This window comes from Pteronotus mesoamericanus, unplaced genomic scaffold (genome assembly GCF_021234165.1).
Source record: "Pteronotus mesoamericanus isolate MK-2021 breed Mesoamerican mustached bat unplaced genomic scaffold, CSHL_Meso_final contig_25, whole genome shotgun sequence".
In the NCBI taxonomy this organism is placed as follows: Eukaryota; Metazoa; Chordata; class Mammalia; order Chiroptera; family Mormoopidae; genus Pteronotus; species Pteronotus mesoamericanus.
The window spans coordinates 20,227,929-20,246,464 of NW_026555105.1; the positions used below are offsets into that span (position 1 = coordinate 20,227,929).

General features: G+C 46.2%; 1 protein-coding gene across 1 annotated transcript in view; it reads right to left on the reverse strand.

Moving 5' to 3' along the window:
• Window positions 1-18,536, reverse strand: part of TTLL9 (tubulin tyrosine ligase like 9) — a 36,919-nt gene continuing 18,383 nt past the window's right edge. Inside the window, 8 exon segments of the mRNA XM_054573445.1 lie at window positions 1-77; window positions 4,345-4,469; window positions 5,700-5,813; window positions 7,177-7,373; window positions 8,175-8,233; window positions 14,820-14,907; window positions 15,784-15,824; window positions 17,620-17,710. Of these exon segments, the coding sequence (XP_054429420.1) occupies window positions 1-77; window positions 4,345-4,469; window positions 5,700-5,813; window positions 7,177-7,373; window positions 8,175-8,233; window positions 14,820-14,907; window positions 15,784-15,824; window positions 17,620-17,710 (792 nt within the window).

Consider the following 18,536-nt stretch of genomic DNA (forward strand, 5'->3'; position numbering starts at 1 on the left):
TTAGCTGGGAGTTTTCTTCTGACCTTGAAGGGAGCGGAACAGCTGCCTCAGCTGTGTTTTTCGATCATTGATGCAACCTGAAAGGGAAGTGGAGTGTTGGCTGGGAGGGCTGTTCTTAGAAAAGGGGGTTCGGGGGAGTGGCGCAGCCTGTGCTTCTACTACCTGGTGGGAGCAGGGGAGAGCAGCAGTGCATAGGACGGATGGCCTGCGCACCCTCAACTGCTGTGGCCCTCATTTTCCTCTTCGAGCATCAGTTTTCTCATCTGTACACCAGGTACCTGCTTTATGGGATGACTGTAAGAATCATTGAAAGAAGGTAATGTTCTTTGGGAACTTACCTCGGACTACTTCAGGTGCTGATGTCGATTAACTCATTGAGTTCTCATCAGAATGATGTGTAGAAGAAAAAACTGAGGTTCAGAGAGGCTAAAGGAATTGGCTCCACACAATAAGCAGCAGATCTGGGACTTGAATCCAGACTAATCTAGCTCCAGAGGTCAAGTTCTTAACCACTACCCCACGTTGCTTTCCTTCTGGACTCACTCAGTGAAAATGCACTTAAAGCTAGCACAGTGCCTGGTACCTTATAGGTTAAATGCTAGCTTTCTTCCCTTGTGCAACTCCACGTGCCAGGCACAGTTGGGTAAGGGATGAATTTTTTCCACAAGTGGCCCCTGCTCTCGTGGAAGTGTGTCCCAGGCAGTCCATGCTGAGAGTCCAGCAGGAGCTTCTGAGACACCTCCTCTCCCAGCACATTCATGGAAGCAACTCCATGGTCTTTTTTTTTTTTTTTTTAAATTCTCATCCAAGGATATGTTTTTTATTGATTTAAAGGGGCGTAGAGAGGGAGAGAACTGTCGATGTGAGAGAGAAACATCAATTGGTTGCCTCCCATGCACCCCAACTGGGGAGCGAATCCACCACTATTTGGTGTATAGGATGATGCTCCAATCAACTGAACCACCCAGCCAGGCACATCGAAGACTCTCACAAATGCTGGTTGAATGATTGAATCTGTGTGGCCACAACTACTGACTTTGAGGTGTCGGCTATCTTTCTTGGCACCCCAAGGCCCCATTTCTGACTCCCAGGCACTCGCCAGTCATTAAGACTTCCTTAAGCTAAGAGTCCACTACATGCATCCCCAGGGTTCCATGAAACCCTGGCTTTAACTGTAATTGACTTATTCATAACTCCCAAATCTCCGTGTCCAGTGCAAATCTTTTCTGGGAGTTCTACACTCATTTGCTGATCCTTTCACCAGGAAATCCGTCAACACATCCATGACGCATTTCATCAGTACTCTTCCCACCCTCAACCAGCTACTCTTGCATTCACCACAATATGCCCAGACACTCCACTAGATACTTAGGACTTCTCTAGAGACCAGAGAATAGAAGTCTCTATTCTAGAGACTTCTCAAGCAGTGGCTCTCAACCTACGCTGTGCTTTAGAGTCATCTGGGAGGTTTAAAAAAAGACAGATGTCCAGACCAACTATCTTTTTCTCTAGCAGACATCAGTGTGTTTTAAAGCTCCCGTGTGACTCCAACATGCAGCCAAGGTGGAGAGGCACTGTGCTGAATCTTTGCTACTCAGACAGGGCCCAGAAACCAGCAGCATCGATTTCTGAGGTGGTTTGTTAGCAAAGAGCTGCAACAACTCCCCCCTTTGCTACATGCATGCCTCTCTGCAAGGTGACTTCGCTCTTTCTTCCACCAAGAGGTAGAGTCTATTTCCTTGCCCCATGAACCTGGGCTGGACCAGCTTTAACTAATGGTTTGTGGCAGAAAGACACTGTGGGTCTTCTAAGCTTAGCCCTCAAGAGGCTTTGCTATGTCCTCTCTTGCCTTATTGGAACCCTGGGACTACCATGTGAAGAAGCCACGGCAGCTCTTCTAGAGGGCGAATGGCCACCTAGAAAGAGAGGCCCAGCTGATGATCAGTATCAACCACCACATATGCCAATGAGGCTATCGTAGGCCATCGGGTACATGGGAAATCTCAGTAAATCTGCCAGGTGCCTGCAGCCTATGAGTTACTCTAGGCGACACCTGAAGAATGAAAAGCAAACAAGATAGTTGTTTTAAGCTGTGAGGTTTTGGGAAGTTTGGTTACACAGTAACAGTTAACTAATAGCGTCACCTGGGAGCTTGTCAGACAGGAAGAAGTTGAGGCCCCACTCCAGACCTACAGAATCACAAACTTCATTTTAACAAGATTTTCAGGGGATTGTATGCACAGCTTGAAAGCACTATGTAGCCATCCTCCAACAACACAATGTAGCAGACAATAAGGGATCCGCTATGGAAAAGCCATTCACAAAACTTCTTGCATCTTGGGTGGCCATGTGAACCAGGTCTGATGGATCGAATGTCAGGAGAGGTCCCTGGGAGGGCTTCTCTTCTGGAATCAACAGTTAAAGCTTGAAAGAAAGGCTTTGGTCCTTGGACCTTCCTGTTTCTTTCTGTCTGGGGCAAGGATATAGTGTCTGGAGTTGGAACAGTCCTCTTGCAACCATGAGGCAACAAGCATGTGTACCAAGGCAACCTGCTAAATATAGCAAAGTAAAAAGAGGAGAGCGCTGGGTCTTTGGTGGCATGTTGCTGCCACTGTGTCAGTCAGCCCTGTACAGCCAATCTGAAGACTTCCTGTGGCTCAAGACAAATCAGTCCCTCTCTGGGTAACTATTAGTGTTTTTTTTGTTGCTTGCAGCCATCCCAATCCTAAATCATGAAAAAAGATTTAAAACTTTATTTTCATTAAAAAAAAGAAAAAAAAAGGATGCCACAAACAACATTTAAAAACAAATTACAGCCCTGGCTGGTGTGGCTCAGTGGATTGAGTGCTGGCCTGTGAACCAAAGGGTTGCTGGTTCAATTCCCAGTCAGGGCACATGCCTGGGTTGTGGGCTGAATCCCCAGAAGGGGGCGTGCAAGAGGCAACCACACATCAATATTTCTCTCCTTCTCTTTCTCCCTGCCTTCCCCTTTCTCTAAAAATAAGTAAGTAAATAACACCTTTAAAAACTAAACAAAACAAATTACAAACTCAGTAAAATAAGCCTGGCAGAGGGGTAATATCCTCAACATATTAATATCGAAGGCCTTTATACATTCAGAAAAATGTGAATAGCATTGACATATAGACTGTGGACAGCTAACAAAAGAAGAAATGCAAATTACAAAATCTGAAACCTCAGCAGTAATCAGTGGAAGGCACAAGTTGTTAATTTTTTTTTTTTTAATTCAGAGCTGGCAAATTTGTGTAATCTTTCTAGAAAACAATTTGGCTGTAATAAGTCCATCCCTTTGACCCAGTAATTATATTCTAGGAATCTGTCCTAAAGAAACAGCCAGATTTTTCAGTTGAGCTTTATGCGGACGGATGTTTATCATGACAATTGTTTATAAAGGTAAAAAATTGAAATCATGCCACGTGCTCAATTATAAGAAACTGGTTATAGCAATTATAGCAAATTTGGCATCTTTACAAGCTAGAATATTTTGCAGCCGTATGGCAATTTTGTTTTTAACTGAGCTAAGGGACAGGAGAGCCTAGCAGTCAAGCATTCAGGCTTTGGAATGAGACAGATTGGAGTTCAAGCCCCAGCTCACCACTTATAACTGAGACTTGAAGCAAGTTGTGTAACATCTGGAGATCATCCTCTCATCTGTAAAATGATAATAAAAGCTGCCTAAAAATGAAATGAGATAAGGCATGTAAAATATTTAGTCTAGACCCAGCAAATAAGTGTTTCCAAAAGCTCGGCTTTTATTAATATTGTTGAATGATGTAGAGAGTGCTACGTGGAAAAGTGGGACTCAAAACGGCAGCCCTATGCCAGTTCTGCAAAAGAAAAAGTATGAGTATATGCATTTTTTTAAAAACTGGAAGGAAATACACCAGATTGTTAAAGATGGTTATGTCTGGATGTTTTTTTATTTCCTTCTTCAGTTTTTAAATATTCTGCAATAAGTGTGAATAATTTTTATAATCAGAGAAAATTGTCATTTTTTTTAACACCGCGTTTAAAGTTGAGCCCTGAAGTCCTTCATTTCTCTTAACGTGTCGTGCAGGGGTTTTGGGTGGTGGTTTTTTGTTTGCTTTTCTAAGTCTTTTGAAATCTATCTCCTGACAGATCACTAATATCTCTCATTTATGTGCCAGGCAGTGTTCTCGGCATATGCTGAGATAGAAACTAATCTTCATTTCACAGATGAGGAGCCAAGAGTCTCAGTCCTCAGCCCAAGGCCATCCGGCTGCGCCAGGTTACCAGTCCCAGGCGACTTGGCGCCCCCTGTAGCATGTTCTCAGCGCCCGCTCCCCGCCTGGCCCCACATACCGAGGTGCGTGTTGGTCACAAAGTTCCCCATCTCTGACAGGTCGGGGGCCCCCTCTTCTCTGCTGACGGGGCCATCATTCCACATGAGGTCAAAGCCCCCCACTCGCTTCTCCCTTCCTGTGAGCCTGGACGGGCAGGAGACACAAAAGGGTTAAGAAAGGTGCCCCCGGTGGGGCCCAAAGACCCACACCAGGCCGGCCCGGCCCCCCCTGCACCGTGCTGGTGCCCACACTCTAGGAATTCCTTCTTTTCCCCACCCATTCACTGGCTGTTTCCCAGGTGCCACGCAGGTCTCAGAGGGACTATCCCCCAATTTTTCTCCCTTGGCTTAAACACTTGCCCTCAGTACTTCTACGTTCTGGTTTAAACTCTACTGTCTTCCCCAGACTGTAAGTTCCATAAAGGCAGGGACTGGGTCTGTCCTGTCCTTTATTATGTCCTCAGCGGGTGGCACAGGGCCTGGCACACAGTAGGGGCTCAGGCCATGTGCCACGCACTTGAATGAATAGGCGATGGTTGACATGGTGGACACCTGAGGTTCCCCCTGCTCAGCATCCGTTTCACCTTCTGTCAGCCTAAGGGTGCCCGGTTTTTCCTTTGAGGACCACTCCCCCCTCTCTTACTATGCGGCTCAGGTGAGGTTGACTCCAGTGTCTGGGAGGTGGACACAAGACCTAGGCCTGGTCAGAGTCACAACGATTCGTTCAGAGATGGCATGTGACCCAACCTCCACCCACAAGCATGAGAGTCAGCCCTCAAACTCTTGCTGGAATAACTGATAAAAAGCTGATAGGAAAGGGATGAGAGGGAAAGAAGCAGCGGGGAGAGAAAGAAGGGGGAGAAAAAGGGAGGGAGGAGATGGACAGACCAACACTGACTGAAGTCAGACCCTGGGTTTTTCCATTATATACACATTGTTATAAAAATATATAGTCTCCTATCGAGCACTTACTGTAGCTAGGCACTTGACAATAAATTATCTTGGTAAATTAACAGTCCTGAGAGGTAGACACACCGTTTCCCATTTTACAGGTGAGGAAACAGACTCAGAGAGGCGAGGAGACTGGTCCAGGGTCCCAGAGTCAGGAAGTGGCGAGGAAATCCCAGGAAATTCGGTGTGCTGACCGAATCCCAGAAAGCTGTGGTTGGCCCTGCTCTGACCCAAAAGGGCTGAGTCCTCGGACCAGGCTCCCACGCCGTGTGGGCAACCCAGTTTCTCCGTCTATCAAGTAGCGGGACAGGCCAGAGGGTCTCTGCAGGCTGCTCAAGTCCCAGGGCTCTGAGTTCTGTCTCTTCCTTGGTGGGGGCCCCAGTTGCCATGTACAGGGGGCAGGAGTGAGGCCGCCCTCCCTCACCTGGCCTCCATGTCCACGACATGCAGGGTGTCCTCCAGTAGGCAGGTCTTGAGCTCATAGTCCTCTTGGCTGCTGGCGGTCAGCGATGGGGATGCATTGACCTCCAGGAGCCACCTGGGGGGGGGGGATGGAGTGGATAGCTATAGGGTTACCTGTCCCCTGGAGCCCCTGGAATTTCAGTGGGAGACTAGATGGGGTGTCTGGGCCCCACCCTCAATTCAACCAGGGTCGCCTTCTCCACTTTCCATTAGAAGAAGGGTTTCAGTGGCTAAAACCTTTTGAAAACATTTGTCATAAATTTGATATCCCCGCTGGGGCTGGGCTGTGGTGAACTGGAAAGAGCATTCTACGTCTAAAGGGCTGGCTATGGCGCGCTCCCGATTACTGTTGCCCCGTGGGAGCGTGAGCCCAGAACTGCTAGATCATCCGAGTTTTCCAGAAAAGCCAAACATCCAGACTTTCGTGTGAACATCCCCCAGTGTTTACAGATTGCCACTGAATTTCAATGAAAAAGAAACAAACAAAAAACATTCTGAAGGCCAAAGGCAAAGTGTCTGCAGGCCAAAAGCAACCCAAGGGCCTCCAGCTTACAACCTCTTGTTTTGCACATCCTGGTCATTTACGGCCTGGAACCTGGGCACAGAGAGAGAAGGGCTCATCCAGCAGGTCAGTGGGAGACTTGGGTCCCACTTTCTACTCTCAGCTGCCTCCTCCAAGCTTGTTTTCCCTATGTGTCCACTCTAATGCCCATGGCGACATCTTACCCCAGAGTGCAAAGGAGGGGGACCCACTGGTACCAGAACCGTTTCTCTCGAACCTGGGCCCAACTTAGGTATTGCTCTGTGACTCCTACTCCTGGCTCAGAAAACCCCTCAATACCATACAGTGACCCTGGGAAGGGTCTGGGTCCAGGAGCCATGGGGTTGGCAGGGAGCAGCTCAGCCCAGGAACTATGACCCCCGGCCTGCTCTGCCCTTGACTTACTGTGTGACCTCAAGCTTCCAGAACAGCCCCTCTGGTTTCATGGAAGGGCCATGGCTGAGGTCCCTGCCGCCTCAGCTTTGTTTTACTCATCAGCTCAACCTCGTGGGCACTGAGGGAGTGCACCAAATTCTTGTCAGGGAACAACATGGTAGCAATACTCCCTTTCAAGATACTTTGCTTTCCGAAATCACCAGGGCTTACCAAGGGGAATTTGCTTGTCTGGTACCAGGGGCGGATCCCTGACTCAGCAGATATTCAGGAAAGGCCTCTTAGTGCCAGGCATGGGGCTCAGTGATCTACCAACATTACCTCACTCATTCCTCCTAACAGTCCCATAGACACAACAACCATGTTACAGGTGGGGAAACTGAGGCAACAGAAAGCACGCCCAACTAGGGACGTGGCAGAGCTGAGACCAAACCCAGGCAGTCTGGGCACAGAGTGTGGAGAACGTCCCCCTGGGCTCTCCGGGGCCACTGGCTCATCCACTTACGGCTTGAGGTCCTGGTCTATGAGGATGTCATAGCCGTACAGTTCGAAGCAGTGCTTGTCACTGATGATCACCTTCTGCACGCTCTGCAGGCTCTTGATGAAGATGTTGTCCATGTCACTGAAGAGTGTCTCCACTGCCTCTGGCCCGTGCTTGGACGCCAGGTACTGCCGGAAGCGCTGCAGCATCCATTTGCAGCCCTGGGGCCCGTGCATTGGGGTTGGGAGAGGGAGCCTCAGTTACCTGGGACCCTGCCTGTCAGGACCCTCCGACAATTGCCATCAACACAGCCCTCAGTTTTGGACAAGGGGAGCCTGTCCCTGAGTGCTGTGATTAGGAGGACCCGAGTATGTCCCTCCCTTGGGGGCAAAGACCCTGCGTGCCTAAGGGGATGCGCCTGACCAGAGTGTGTGTACCTCTCATTCTAAAACATAGCCTGGGTACCCACAGCCCCATGATTTCTTGCACAAATGCCCTGTGCAGGCCTCTCTCCTGGGCCTGCCTGCCTCCCTGAAGACAGAGTCTACTGACCAAGCATGCAACTCAAAGCCCAAGGAATGATCAGCTGCTGTTTGTGGTAGGGTCGTGGGTACGCAGAAGGCCCCCACTGTGCGGGTGCGAGCTGGGGGCTAGCTCTCCTGTGCACTTCTGTCAACTCCGGGAAGTCTGAGAACTGTAAATCTGCCCCTGGCTTTGCAGGTTATTAGACAGAAGATAGATTAGATAGATAGAAGCATTATCGGTCAAGGCAGGAAGATAGAACCTATATTGTTAGAGGATGTATTAGTTTAATTTCTAACTTTTAAATTTCTAGACACAATGCATGGCCCTCCGCTTGTACTCTTGCCCTGGGCCTTGCAAATGGGAGGGGTGGGCCTGACCTCACTATGAACTATGAGCCCCAGGCAGACAGGCCTCTCCTGGGCTCATTGGCACTCTAACATGCCACCCCAGTCAGTCCCAGGGGCTGCACGTGGAGGGTGGAAACCCAGCTTGCTCACCTTCTTTGGGTGGTAGTCGGGGGACGTCTTTTGCACAGCGACATTGGTGAGGTGAACATCTGGCAGAGGTTGGTGGTCAAGGCTCAGTGTGGTCGACAAGGGTGAGTCCTGCTCCATGTAGTCCCCAGAGACCAAACTAAGACCCTCCCTCAGGAATTGATGGGGAAGAGACAAAACAGCCCAGAGGTCATGCATGTGGGCTTTAGAGTCAGATGGGCCGGGATTCAAATCCTGCCTGCATCTTTATTGGTGCTTGGCCCTGACTCTATTTCCCCACCTATTAATTGGAAAAACTAATAGTATATTGGCCTCCAGTGTTATTTGAAAGATCAGATAGCATTCTGTATAGAAGTGCCTCTTACAGTGCCTGGCATAACTGATATTATATGATGATTTTTCAGCTCAAGAGGAGAACGTTTTCTAACAAGAGACTAAATACCGAATAGCCATCTCAGGACAGACATTCTGAGCTCTCTGTCATTAGAGGGGTTCAGACTGGGTGGCCACTTTGTAGAAATATGATCCAGCTTTGGGGTCAAGATAGCCTTTGATGTCCCCACTCTGAAAGTCTGCCTTTTGTTGTCATCACCATGGTGACCACCAGTATCATCAACAACACTTTGCAGCTTACAGAGCATGTTCATGCACATCATCTCATTTGGTCCCCAGGTTATGCTCATCTCAAAGAAGAGAACTTTGAGATGCAGAGAGGTTAAGGGACAGCCATCCAGAATACCCCCTCATCAACAACCACCCCCCACAGTTGAGTAGGATGAATCCCCCAAACCTCATGAAATGACCGTAAGATGTGACTTTCTCTGGGACTTCCTGGGTCAGTTGACAGACAGGGAGGTAGAGGCTCTAGGTCATTAACCCAAGTCTAATTCCCCTACAACCTGTTTGCAGCATATCAGACGGGGGAGTGTAGCTTTGGCCTCTCGAGAGAGGTGGGTATCCTCTTTAGCACCATCGTCCTAGAATGTCTTCTTAGGAGCTTTCCAAAGACTTTTTTTTTTTTCACATTTGTCGGAGAGTTTTTCTACCTTAATTTCAAAAGAATAAGCACATAACAAACCACTAAATAATAAAAGAGCCCTGAAGTTTATGGTCAATCGATTTTCAAAAAGTATGCCAAGGCAGTTCTATCAGGGGAAGCACAGTCTTTTCAACAAATGGGCAGGAATGCCTGACAGCCACATGCAAAAGAGGGAGGTTGGACCCCCTTCTCATACCATAAACAAAAATTAACTCCAAATGGACCATGGACCTAAATATAAGAGCTAAAACTTTAAGTCCCTTAGAATATAATATAGGGACAAGTCATGACTTTAGATGTGACACCAAAAGCACAAATGACAAAAGAAAGGCATAGATAAATTAAACTCCCTCAGAACTTAAAAAATTTTATGCTTCAAAGGACATTATCGAGAAAGTGAAAAGGCGGGCACAGAGGACTCTTAGGGCAGTGAAAAGAGTCTGCAGGATACACAATGATGGACACATGTCATTGCGCATTTGTCCAGACCCACAGAATGTACGGCCTTCATGTAAATTGTGGACTTTGGGTGATTATGATGTGTCAGTGTAGGTTTATCACTTGTAAGTAATTGATAGGGGATGTTGATAACAGGGAAGTGTGTGCATGTGTGGAGGCAGAGGGTATATGGGAAATCTCAGTACCTTCCTCTCAGTTTTGCTATTAACATAAAGATGCTTAAAAAAATAGTCCTTAAAAACAAAGGACAACACACAGAATGAAAGAGTATTTGCAAGTCATGTATCTGAGAAGGGAGTATTAAAAATACATGAAGAACTCTTACAGCTCAACAATTAAAAAGACACATAATCCAATTTAAAAATGGGCAAGGGCTTTGAGTAGACATTTACCCAAAGAAGATTAACAAATGCCCAGCAAGCACATGAAAAAATGTTTAACATTATTAGTCATCAGGGAAATGCAAATAAAACCACTCTCATCTCTAGGGTTGCTATAATAAAAAGGACAGATAGTAACAAGTGTTGGCAAAGATGCAGAGCAATTGGAACCTTCATACCATCCTGGTGAGAATGGAAAATGGTGCAGGGCTTTGGAAAATAGTCTAGAGGTTCCTTAGAGAGTTAAACATAGAATTACCATGTGATCAGCAATTCCACTTCTCGTTTATACCCAAGAGAAATAAAAGCATACATCCATACAAAGACTTGCACATGAATGTTCACAGCAGCATTATTTGTCAGAGCCAAAGAGTGGAACAATCCAAATGTCCATCAGCTGAATAAAATGTTTTATATCCATAGAAGGAATATTATTTGCCAATAAAAAGGAATGAAGTACTGATAAATGCTACAACATGAATGAATCTTGAAAACATGAAGCTAGGTGAAAGAAGTCAGATGCAAAAGACCACATATACTTTGAATTGATTTATATTAAATGTCTGGAATAGGCAAATGTACAGAGGCAGAAAGGGGTCACTCAGGGCTAGGAACAGCAGTGGCAGGTGGTGGCGGTGGAGGAAATGGGAAATGACAGCTAATAAGGATGGTGGTTTCTTTTGGGGATGATGAAAATTCTAAAACTGATCATGGTAATGTTTGTGTGAACATGATAAAAAGCATTGGGTCGTATGCTTTACCCGGGTGAATTGTGTGCTATGTAAATACATCTCAATAAAGCTGTTATTAAAAATAGGAAAAGAGGATGTTCAGACAAAGTGAGTTAGTTACTGGCTTAAGAGGGAACCTCACTCCCTGTGATGGAGGAAGCATTGTTCCCATCACTTCACACGCTGCTCCCACGTGCAGGGAAAAGAAGTCAGGGACTTCCCTAGTTGGGGTGGGGGTGGGGGGCCAAGAGAGAGGAGCCGGGGACTGCTCAGCTGACCTCTGAGCCTCCCCTCTCTACAGACACCGGCCAAACAGCCAAGTAGCAAAGAGTAAACAACCCAAACCAGCCCCTAGAGAAGTGGAACTTAGGAGTTGTGAAATTGTCTGGGGGAAAGAATTTTTCTAGCTTAGATACAACAGTAAAAATCCAGAGGAAATCAGTGGACAGAATCAACTATGCAAAAATAAAAATAATCAGATTATCAAGGCAAAAGTGAAAGGCAAACATGACCAGAGAAAAGATTTGTAGCAAATACAACAGGTTGATATTTTTGTCACAGGAAAATCCCACATAAATCGTTAACGATAAAATTTTATGACCATAATAGATAAATAAAGAATATGGAAACATAAAAGAGAAAATATAACTGGTAAAGACCATCTGGGAAAGTACCCTAAGTTTTTAGTAATCATATTTTGGGACATAAAATACAATTTTAAAGGTATGCAAATGGAGAAAAAATGCAAATTAGAAGAGATGGAAATTTTAAGGCAAAACTCCGCTTCCCCAAGTCACTTACATTTTTGTAAACCATTTTATTGGAAAAAAGCTCAAAACCCACAGGCCAGTTGCAGGAACAGTATAATGAATGCTCATAGATGCTGCACCCAGATGTGCCAATTGTTTCAGAAATGACCTTTTAAAATGATTGAACTGGAAAGGTGGGGTAAAATGGGCCCTGTCAATGTGAGGATAAAAATATAAAGAAATCTTCTAGAAACCAATCTGACTAGATGCCCTTGGCCCAGTATTTACACCCTTATGACATCATCCAAAGGAAAAAATTTAAATATAGTAAAAGATTTATGAAAAAATATGTTTCTTTGCAGCATTGTATGCCATACTAGGAAGAAATTGAATACTTCCTTAATGCCTGCAGGATGGATGATTAGTAAACCAGTAAATTTACCCAGTGGAATATTCTGTAACTGATAAAAATGTCTGTAAGGAAAATACTGATATACTATTTAGCAAAAAAAAAAAAAAAAGGTTATATCTATACAGTGGCAAACAATAAAAAAAAACTATACAAACAAACTTAGGAGGAACTATATCACAATAGTAAGTAGTTATTGCTAGAAAATATGACTAGACAAAGTTTCTTTTTTTCCCTTGCTGCATTTTCCGACTTATCTTCAACAAGCTGTGCTATTTTTATTATGAAAGCTATATTCTTTAATTGCTTTATTTTTAGTATTAAAGTAATGCATAGCAATTACAAAAACAATTCATAATATAGGGAAATGTGTGAAGTCAAAAATAAATGTTTCCTGACCTGATTCTAATTCTTTGCAGTTTTCAGAGTTAATAGAGAGTGAATATCCTTTCGTACTTTCTTCTAAACAGAAACATACTTCCTTAAAAGCAAAAAATGGGATTATCAGCATGCCACTTCTACAACTTGCTTGTTGTTTTTCACTTAATAGTCTGAGATTTATTTATTTTTTTTTAGATTTTATTTTTAGAGAAAGGAAAAGGATTGGAGAAAGGAGAGAAACATCAGTATGTGAGAGATAGATCGATTGGTTGTCTCTCGCACACCCCCAACTGGGGACCCGGCCCACAACCTAGGCATATGCCCTGACTGGGAATCAAACTGGTGACCTTTAGGTACACAGGCTGGCATTCAATCCACTGAGCCACACCAGCCAGGGCTCTACTTGTTTATTATTACAGTGCTGAGGTGAATATTTTTTTTCTTCTGTATTTTTGTATTTATTTTGTGTGCATTTTTGGACTATATACATATATGTATGTGTATTTATGTATCAAACGATGTATATTTTAATGCACAATTATTAAAGTCAGGTTAAAATGTGTCTTACTATTTTGTGACCCAAGGTTGCTTTATTACTTTAAAAGTTGGTATGTAATATCTGAAGCAAATGTGGTAAAATATTAGTATCTGTTCAGTCTGGATGGTATTTGCATAGATTTCTGTTATAGTCTTTTCTACAGGTTTTTAAATTTTTTAAATATTTCAATATTAAAAATTTAAAACAATTAAAAGAAGGGGTGGAAAATTACATGCAGTCACTCACTGTGAAAACAATAAAGCCTCATTAAATAGAAACTAGCGCTGGGCCTTGGTTTATTTAATAAAACACCCCACGATGCCCCGAGGTCTGCAAACACTTTGAAATGGTGGAGGGACGCCCCCCCCCACCCGGCTTGTCCTGAGTATCCACTCTGGGTTTGGCACTGTTCTGAGCACATTACTTGCATCATTTAATTTTAATTTTTTAAAAAGTGAGATGGAAAACAAAAACAAAACTAAAATAAATTGGATGACTTGCAACTAGATAAATGCTTGCTAGGTTTACAAAATAAAAGACACTGGAAATGCTGAAGTTCGCAAAGTAGGAAAAAAAAACAAATTATACAAAATTCTCAGGAGGACCTGCTCCCATTCTACCAGGCAGGCAAGCCAAACGCATCACCTCAGACAGACACTAACCGAATGACGAAATTAAGGCAGAGAGCGGCGAGCCGGGTAAAGGCCTTAGGAGGTTGCCAGGCCAGGGGCTTGGCAGACGCACCGCCCATGTCCACCGCCCTCACATGCAGGTAACCTAGTCCTGCTCATTTACCTCTGGTATGTTGCCATATCGTTAGCCCCTTTTCACCTGATGCTCAGATCTAAATATCTTAAACACATTTTTTGATGTTGATATTTTAACCAGATAATATATTCACGTGGTTGACAAGTCAAAGGGTATAAGGGTGTATATAAGGAAATGCCTCTTTCCAAACCCTGTTCCCACCCACCCATTTCTCCTACCAAAGGCAACTTATGTTTGCAGTTTTTTCTACCTCCTTTCAGAGATGTCTATGCACAGATAAAAATATGAATAGAGATATTTTTAACATGAATGGGAGTAGACATTTCACAGAGTTCTATACTTTGTTTTTTCTCTTATTAACGATGCATCTTGTAGATTATTTCATATCGGTACATAAAGAACTCTCCCTACATTTCTTTTTTGACAGCTACATAGTATTCCATCGGGTAAATGAACCATTCATTTAATTGTTTCCTATCTTTTTTGCTCTCACGGACAAGGCTGTACAATGAATAACCTTTAAACCTCCATTTTCCTACGTGGTGAATGTACCTGTAGGAGAAAGTCCCAGATGGAAAATTGCTGGGTATATGCATTTGTCTTTCAGTAAACATTTTCCACGTAGCCTCCTAATGAGTTGTACCAATGTACACTCCCACTAACATCATATGTATTCCCCCAACCCTGCCAATGCAGCGTCTTAGCGAATTTTTGGCCCCACCAATTCAATGGGTGAAAAATAGCATTGTACTTGAGTGAGTGGGTGAGCCAATGACTAAGCCCTGAAGAAAGGGCACATAAAAGATACAAATACTCTCCAAAGGGGCTCAAATTGTTTGATCCTATGAATACTAATGGATGTGAATATTAAATCCTATGAATATGAATCAAGGTACATGTCAAGGACGCCGGTAGAATCACTAAGCAGAACTATGCGACTTGAGCTGCCCTGAGCAGAGCAGGGATGCTCTCCTCAGATGGCTGGGGGCCTCCCACCCCTCAGGACTGTAAGCTTCCCCGGGGGAAGGGACGAGGCCCGTCTTGGTCACTGCTGTACTTCCTGTGCCCAGACCAGAACCTGGCATTCAGCAGACACTCGGCAAATGTCTGGGGGACGGATGTGCTCTCTCAGGACAGCTAGAGGACAGGAAGGGCGGAGCGCACGGGCGATGGGGAAGCCGAGTCCCAGGATACACTGGTCATCAATGCTGTTCAGTGTGAAGCGGGTGTTGGAGAAGCGGGCGAAGCCATCCCGGTACAGCCAGGCCCGCAGGGGGAGGTACTGTGACAGAGTTGGGGACGAAGGAAGAGAAAAAGGGGGGGAAATAAATACGCGCACTTTCACACCTCCTGGCTTTGCGCCTGCTCTTCCCTCCACCTGGCAAGCCCTTCCTTCTTTCCCACATCACTCCTCAAGAATGCGCTCATACAGCAGCCCCCTTTGATTCTACCCCCTCTTTCTCCGGGGCGGGGGTGGGGGGCAAGATGCAGAAGAAAACAAAATTACCCGGCTTCTTCTCTGCTCACCCCCACTTGTGACTCCCCCACCTCAGGGTGTGTTTATAGTTTGCACTAGACAGTGGGTGAGCCTATCTCCTTGTGCCGAGCACAGAGCAGTGCACCATGGTGATTTAAATGTTTGTTGAGTGAATGAATGCATGAATGGGGAGAGGGAGTATAGCAACTCCTGGGTTAAGGGACTAGGTTCTGGGGCTAGGCTGCCTGGATTCTAATCCCAGCTCTCACTTCAGCTGTGTGACCACGGGCAAGTCACTCAATCCCTCTGTTTCCTCATCTGTAAAATGAACAGTAGAACCTACCTCCCTGGTTATTAGAGGACTGAATGATATCAAATCTGCTAAACACCAGGGCCTGGGACTGAATAGGTGCTCAGTAGATGCTCACTGTGTCTACCACAGGTGACAGAATGAACGAAAAAGGACATGTGGAGGGCAAACCCAGGTGCTGGGGTGTCTAAGATGGCAAAACTTAGATCTGCTTACCTCCCCTCGCCCACCCTCAGATGTTCCCCTGGGCTCTCCCAGGTGGGCAAAGCCAGACAAGCTCGCACAGATGCCCCCAGAATGGCTTCTGCCCCCGCACCTGAGTCTCGCTGCCCCTCACCCACTACTGGAGGGCACCCGTTTTAGCTACTCACCGACATCACCAGCACATAGACACGCAGGTCAAACTTGCGGCCTATGAGGCAAGGAAATACTTAATTCATGTCACAAATATTGATTGCTAGGCACTATGCTAGGTTTGAGAGATATAGCAGCAGATCCGCAGACATGATTCCCAATAAAACCACATGAGGTACAAGGTGCCCTCCAGGACCAGAGAGGGCAGAGCCCTCAGGCAGGAGGACCTGCGGGCCCAGGGGCCCAGAGGGGGCAAAGAGCTTCATCCAAGAGCAGAGTGGAAGGAGATGAGGCAGTAGGGGCCAGGTCATGTGCAATTTTGAGATTTTGTTCCACCAACCATGGGAAGCCGCCGCAGGGTGTCCAGTGCCTCAGGTTACTGTGTTGGAGAGGAGCAAAGGGGACCAGAGCAGCAGTGGGACCAGTGAGGACGCCAGCACAGGAGGGAGCGGATAGTGGCCAGGACGGGGATGGGGGCGGCCAGACAGATTCAGGAGCTGGGAGCTTGGTGAAGAACCGGATGTGGGGGGGGGGGAGAGAGGGACCCACCCAGAAAAGTCTCTGATGTCTGGCTGAGCAACAAGGGGTTGTGGGGTTGTGTCCCCAGAGGTGGAGGCTGGGAAATGAGCCAGATGGCAGGGGGAGAACAGGGCTGGATTTTAGGCATTTGAGTTTGAGTTGCTGGGATATGCCCGGGAGGGATGTCACAGGCTATGGGACATCACGACTTGGGATGTGGGGCAAGGTCTTGATAGAAAGCTGGTAGTCACTGGGTGACATTTTAAGCCACAGGGAGAGGATGGGGTCACTAGGAGAGGGAGGGGAGGAGGGAGAAGAGGCCCAAGGGCTGCCCCTGGAGAAGGACATTATTCAAGGAGGCGAGAGGAGGCAAGTGGATTAACGGCACCTGGCCGCTCTCAGATGACAAGACCCTCTGGAATTACACCCTGTCTCTCACATGGACCGACACGCCTGCATTTTACAGACCCCGTGTGGGAAAAGCAGATGTACAGATACCCTGGGGAAATCTGTGAAGGCTTCATGGGAAGGGACAACATGGTATGAATATAAAAACCATGGGGTTGTATGCTTCTGGATGAATTGTGTGGTATGTGAATGTATCTCAATAAAGCTGTTATTAAAAAACAGGAAAAGAGGATATTCAAGCAAAGCAAAATAAATTGCCCACGGTCACAGCTATTAAGTGGCAAGGTCAGGATTTGAACCCAGGCAAACAGGCTCCAGGGACCCTACACCCATCGACAGACCCGCAGACAGAGTCTCCCTGCCAGCCCTCCTCCGGCCCTAGGCCCTTGCAGTTTCCTCTCCCTCCAAATTTACCCACAGGTGACTCCTAGTTGTCATTCAGGTTTCAGCTCACCTATCACCGCCCCCCCCCCCCCCCCGGAGAGGCCCTCCCTCACTCTCTCCCACCATCCAGCTTGATTTACTTCTATAACACTCTGTGGGACTCTGATTTGTTTCTGGTTAATTGCTGTCTGTTCGCCTGGCGTGTACACTCCCTGAGAGCAGGGCGGGCAGCCAGCACCCAGGACAGTGGCTGGCCATGAGTAGGCTCTTATAAATATGTGTTGGATAAATGCAAAAACAAGTTGGTTCTTGAGGAATGACGGGAATTTTCGTGAACCAAGAAGGGAGTGGGAAGGGCAGGCCAGGCAGAGGTGCTGCACAGGCAACAGCCAGGAGGTGAGAGAGGGCAGGGCAGATCTCCATCTTTGAGTCCCATCACACCCGGTGTCAGGCCAGGCCCGCAGCAGGCTGCTAGCCAATGCTTGTTGACTGACTATTGGACTGTCCAGTGGAAGGGCAGGGAGCAGAGGCAGCCAGCTCACCTCCTATCAGATAGGGATTTTCGATATAACGCTGAGCTACATAGTTCTCCACAGGAATTTCTTCTTTCTGGTCATCCGAACTTCTTGCATCCTAGTTGTAATAATTATTATCGTTAACATTTATTGAGCACATCCTGAGTGCTAGGCACTGCGTTAGGCACTCTACTTGGGGTGTACCATTTGATCCTTAAATCAACCCTACAAGGGAAGTACTGATGTTTATCCCCATTTTGCAGATGAGAAACTGAAGCACAGAGAGGGGGAGTGACTTGTCCGAGGTGGTCAGTAGCACAGCTCAGAAGTGGACCCGTACAGACTGGGTCTAGAACCTGGGCATTTAACCCAACAGGGTAGCCACTGGCCACATGTGGCTACATACATTTGAATTGATTGAAAGTGAAATTACATACTACAACATGGATAAACCTTGAAGACATAATGCTAAGTAAAAGAAGCCAGACACATAAGGATAAATGCGGAATGATTCCACTTAAATGAGATACACAGATTAGTCAAATTCATAGAGACAGAAAGTAGAATGGTGGCTTCCACAGGCTGGAGGAAGAGGGGGAAAAGTGAATTAGTGTTTAACAGGTACAGAGTGTCCGCTGGGGAAGATGACAAAGTTCTGACAGCGGTTGGCGGTGATGGTTGCACAGCAATGTGAAGGTAATCAATGCCACAAAGCTGTACGCTTAAATATGGTTAAAATGGTAAATTTGATGTATATTTTACCGTGATAAAAAGAAAATAAATAAAAAGTCCAGTCCTTCAGTCGCACTAGCCACATTTCAATGGCTCGGTGTCAACAGGTGCCTAGTCTCCGCCATATTGGAAAGCACAGGTGTCCATCGCGCCCTCCACTGCAGCAAGCTCCGCTGGCCAGGGCTGCCGAGAGCCCCCCACAGGCCTGCAGG